At 41.0% G+C, this 5,421-nt stretch overlaps 1 protein-coding gene across 1 annotated transcript in view; it reads left to right on the top strand.

Moving 5' to 3' along the window:
* Positions 1-3,372: 3,372 nt before the first annotated feature.
* LOC107294446 (cytochrome P450 2J2-like) overlaps positions 3,373-5,421 on the top strand; it is a 24,098-nt gene continuing 22,049 nt past the window's right edge. The window contains exon 1 of the mRNA XM_015823677.2: positions 3,373-3,601. Within this exon, the coding sequence (XP_015679163.2) occupies positions 3,443-3,601 (159 nt within the window). The 5' untranslated portion in view covers positions 3,373-3,442. The remainder of the gene's footprint in view (positions 3,602-5,421) is intronic.

The raw sequence follows: 5,421 nt of genomic DNA, 5'->3' as shown, positions 1-5,421 counted from the left end.
GGGCAAAGAGACAGAGAAACCACCTTCTAACCATTTCCTAGAACCAGCCCACTTCAAACGCTCCTCCAAACAGAGACCCCACATACTGGGCGTAGCAGTAATCATCCTGTTCACTTGTCTTAGCATCAAATGAATTAACTTTGTAGGAGCCTGCAAGAACTTACAGACTATAGTCATGACCCAGTAATTGACAAATACCTAAAGGCCCAGAACTGTGTATGGACATTCAATCCTCCCCATGCATCCCACATTGGAGGAACTTGGGAGCGCATGATTGGCGTATCCTGCAAAATCATGGCCTCTATGTTGACAAAGACACCCACACTGACACATGAGGTCCTCACTACCCTCATGGCAGAAGTAGCAGCCGTCATCAACGCTCATCCTTTGGTTCCAGTTTCTTCTGATCCTGAGAATCCTTTGGTTCCAGTTTCTTCTGTTCATGAAAATCCTTTGGTTCCAGAACTGCTGGCCAACACCTTCTGGAAGTGTTGGAAGCAAGAATACTTGTCTACCCTTCAAGATCATTGCAAATGGAAGACCAAAGAGCCGAACTTAGAAGAAGGAGACCTTGTCTTGCTGAGAGACAAGGATGCACATCGGAACTCTTGGCCCATGGGACTTGTGCACCAGTTCCTACCCAGTTCTGATGGACTAGTTCACCAAGTTGAGGTCCAGATCGTGAAGCCACATGAGTCAGATTGTGACTCAAAGACTCTCGTGAAGAGGCTTTACACCAGACCAATCACCAACCTGGTACTATTGCTAAAGAAGAATGAACTTGAAGATTGATCCTCGAACTATGTATATTATGTTTACCTCATAATTGCATTGTTTGATGTAATGCCTTTGTTTACCTCTGTTATAGTTATGCATGTTTGTATTTATCTTACAGTTATGCATGTTTTGATGCTATGTTATGCCTATTTTAGTTAATAGTTAGTTAGTAATGAAAATTGCATGCTTTGATGCTATGTTTTTGCTTATTCTAGTTAGTTAATAATGGAAATTTATATTTCCAAGCGGGGAGTTGCTGGACCAATGTAACTCTGGCCGGAGCATATTTAGCTTAACAACTGTGTTAGAGCATTTAGCATTTAAAGGGTTAACACTGTCTCCTTAACAGATGGCCTCTGGGTAATGTAGTTCAGCTATTAGGTAGTCCTATATCTTATCTAGTCAGTAGGAGGAGCACCAAAGTTTATCACAGGATGTCCATGCTACTTGCCAGTGTATGTCAAAGCCATTGTGTAAGAAAGATACATGGTTTCTGTGTTCCATAAGAAATATGGGGTGAAATCTACCGTTAATATTTTACACCACAAGACGGAGAGATTATGACACGTTCATCAGAAGAACTCTTCTTGACTGTAAGTTATTGTTTAGAGATTCCTGAAGAATAAATAATCTGAATATTAGTTAGTCTTTGGAGTTTATCTGTCTGAGAAAAACAGGATTAAAGCAGATCTCTTGTTTGGACCAGAACATGGCAAGAAAGTGACAAGCAATAGGGAGAAATGCTCCAGTACAGGAAGTTTTTAAGAAGAGACTGGACAGCCATTTGTCCAAAATGGTATAAGGTTTTCTGCCTGAGTACAGGGTTGGAATAGATGACCTCCAAGGTCCCTTCCAACTATTACTACTACTACTACTACTACTACTACTACTACTACTACTACTACTACTACTATTATTATTATTATTATTATTATTATTATTATTATTATTATTATGTTTCACTTTTCATCCAAGAAGCTTCTTCAGTTCTGACTGAATGGTGGAGAATGAAGGATTTATATTCCTTGCTGTCATCTGGTTGTTAGCACTCTCTCTGAGACTCATCGAGGCCACTTGGAGATTTATCTACAGTATGTCCTTGGGGTCACCTGAACAGTGTATGTGGACGTGGAACCTTCTTGGAACTGCTGAAAGAACTGTGTTGTAAACAGGAGGCCACCTAATTAAACCTGAACAGTCCTCTCTCAACAGAGGGGTAGGGCTATGACATCACTTATCTTCCCCTTTTTATCTTCTCTTTCCCTCATCCCACCCCTTTCCTCCTAATTTCCAGGCTTTTCTCCTGCAGGGGCCACTACTATCTGGCTGCTGGCTGAGTGCTGCTCCCCAGGTGCCTGCATCCACACACCGGTGAAGCATCGCATTTTATGACTGTCCCAAGCAATTTTGTGCTGAGCATCATGGTCCCAGGATGTCCACAGCTAGCTTTTGCTGATCCCAAGGCCCCTGTGGCACCCCCATCTGGCTGCTACCCAGCTCTCTAGTGCTGAGCAATGGCCAGCTGGCCGGCCCACCCAGGCAATTGGTGCTGAGCACTGTTGGCCAAGCCCCTGATTGGGCCCCATGCCGCCCACAGGCAGCCTCTACCCAGCTGACCAGCACTGAGTGTGGATCCACTGGCTGGCTGGGGCTCCAGCACTTGAAAGTGAGCACTGCAGCACTGGCTGCCCTCCTACACAAACGAAACCTGTGCAGCTATCTTTTCATCCCTACTTGTGTCCGTGATGTTACTATTACTCTGTCGGCATAAAGCAAAATATTTAAATGCTTATTTTTAATTGTATGCATACACAAAACACAATATTACAAAGGATGGCTAGTTGGTATTTAAGCTGCCTGACCTCCACTGGGTTTATGATGCTTCAGAGTTCGGCAATTGTTCCTGTTACAGCTCTAGCATGGATCCTTTCTAGATGTGGTCATGGGTTAGGCAGCAGGGGTGGCAATACCATTTTTAGGTACGCATAGTTAACCATCTATAGCTCACTATTTATAATTTGATGCTTGGATTAAGGACAGCTGTCAATCAATGACAGTTGCTACAAGATATTTTTGCAACAGCTCCAAATTATTAGGATTAAGGTTTCACTTGGCTTAGTTCCAAAACAGTGATCAATTGCATAGATCTAAAGATGGTTCTCCAACATTACGATACTCTCATGAAGATGTTCCCTTATCTGCAGGGGAAGATGAGTGAGTGATAATGTCCTGATGGTAGGCTTGCAAGACATGAGACATAATACTGTACTAGATAATATCTCCATGACACACAAGATTCGCCTTTTTATTCAAATAGATTTCATGGACCTATGGGGCAGTATCATTTTAAAATAATTCCAGTGTAATAACATGTTGGGGGAAAATGGATTACACAGCCTTTGATTTTTTTTAAAAAAAGATTATCTTCCTCTGTTATTTGCATAGCCTATACACATGAAGTAATCTCATTATCCAAATTAGTGTGATAATATCTCATTAACAAAATACGGGAACCAATTAGATGGCGCATTCAAAAACATTTTTCTAGTCTCTTCCCAAACATATATATATAAAAGAGGAAGGACAGCAAAGAGCCATCAAATAAAAGGAGACAACCACCTCCAGATCAACTAGAAAGTCTCAAAGATCAAGATCCAGCAGGAGAATGATGCCGATAGGGATATTTTTGTTTGTTTTGCTGATTGTGTTCTTCTTCAAACAACTCTGGTCCCGAAGACATTTGCCTCCCGGTCCTTTATCTCTACCTCTCATTGGGACCTTGTGGGCTTATGGGTTTTGGCTTCATGAAGATTATTTCCTTAAGGTATTTCATTCTAAATATGCAAACTAATTCTCAATGGTTTTCTTTGTACCATAACTATAAACAAATGTATTAACCTAGTAAAATATTCCTGCATGATAAGGATTTTAATCAATCACATTCCTCATCACAGCAGAATTTTCAAACCAAGACCTTTTCTCCAACATTTCACTGAACAGGATGTGAAATAATGGGGTTGAATTTTTAGTAGGCAAATTCTAGTTCAATCTTACCAAAACAAAACCTTTAATAATACAATGAATTCACCAGAGAGAGGGGTGGTTTCCCCTTCACTCTGCTCAAATGAGACATTCCTCTGTTGAAGATGCTTTATGCTGCATTCCTGCAATGGACAATAGGTGGAACCTGGTAGCCAAAGTGGTTCCCTCTAATTCTGCAATTCTATATTGATTTCAAAAACTTTTTGGATCTGAGTTATGAAGAGTAATATCTGGTTTAGATAATAATAATAATAATAATAATAATAATAATAATAATAATAATAATAATAATAATAATAATAATAATAATAATAATAATAATAATAATAATAATAATAATAACGTTGGAAGGGACCTTGGAGGTCATCTAGTCCAACCCCCTGCTCAGGCAGGAAACCCTATACCATTTCGGACAAATGGCTGTCCAGTCTCTTCTTAAAAACCTCCAGCGTTGGAGCATTCACCGCTTCTGGAGGCAGATTGTTCCACTGGTTAATTGTTCTAACTGTCAGGAAGTTTCTCCTTAGTTCTAGGTTGCTTCTCTCCTTGCTTAGTTTCCACCCGTTGCTTCTTGTCCTGCCTTCAGGCGCCTTGGAAAATAGCTTGACACCCTCTTCTTTGTGGCAGCCCCTGAGATATTGGAACACTGCTATCATGTCCCCCCCTCGTCCTTCTCTTCATTAAACTAGACATACCCAATTCCAGCAACCGTTCCTTATATGTTTTAGCCTCCAGTCCCCTAATCATCTTTGTTGCTCTTCTCTGCACTCTTTTCTTTTCTTTCTCTGCACTCAACATCTTTTTTACATTGTGGTGACCAAAATTGGATGCAGTATTCCAAGTGTGGCCTTACCAAGGCATTGTAAAATGGCATTAATAGTTCACATGATCTTGATTCTATCTCTCTGTTAATGCAGCCTAGCACTGTGTTGGGCTTTTTGGCAGCTGCAGCACACTGCTGGCTCATATTTAGGTGATTGTCCACTAGGACTCCAAGGTCTCTCTCACAGTTATTACTATTGAGCAAGGTACCCCTATACTATACCTGTACATTTGGGTTTTTTTGGCTAAATGTAGAACCTTGCTTTTTTCACCATTGAATTTCATTTTGTTAGATAGTGCCCAGTGTTCAAGTCTGTCCAGATCCTTCTGTATCTTAAGCCTGTCTTATGGAGTGTTGGCTATTCCTGCCAGCTTGGTATCGTCTGCAAATTTGATGAGTTCCCCATCTATCCCCTCATCCAAATCGTTGATATAGATATTGAAGAGCACTGGGCCCAGAACAGAGCCCTGGGGCACCCCACTACACACTTCCCTCCATATAGATGCGGTTCCATTGAGGACCACACGCTGGGTACGGCCGGTCAGCCAGCTACGGATCCATCTGGTGGTGGTGCTTGTCAAGTAGTAGGTTGTGATCTACTTTATCAAATGCCTTACTGAAGTCCAAGTAAATTATGTCCACAGCATTTTTCTGATCCACTAATTTTATCATTTGGTCAAAGAATGCAATAAGATTTGTCTGGCATGATCTATTTTTGACAAACCCATGTTGGCTTTTAGTAATGACTTTGTTTGCCTCTAGGTGTTCGTTGATTTGTT

Source organism: Protobothrops mucrosquamatus, unplaced genomic scaffold (genome assembly GCF_001527695.2).
Source record: "Protobothrops mucrosquamatus isolate PMUCROS unplaced genomic scaffold, P.Mucros_1.0 scaffold1945, whole genome shotgun sequence".
In the NCBI taxonomy this organism is placed as follows: Eukaryota; Metazoa; Chordata; class Lepidosauria; order Squamata; family Viperidae; genus Protobothrops; species Protobothrops mucrosquamatus.
The sequence above is the reverse complement of the archived record's forward strand: the minus strand, read 5'-3'. Positions and strand labels throughout refer to the sequence as shown.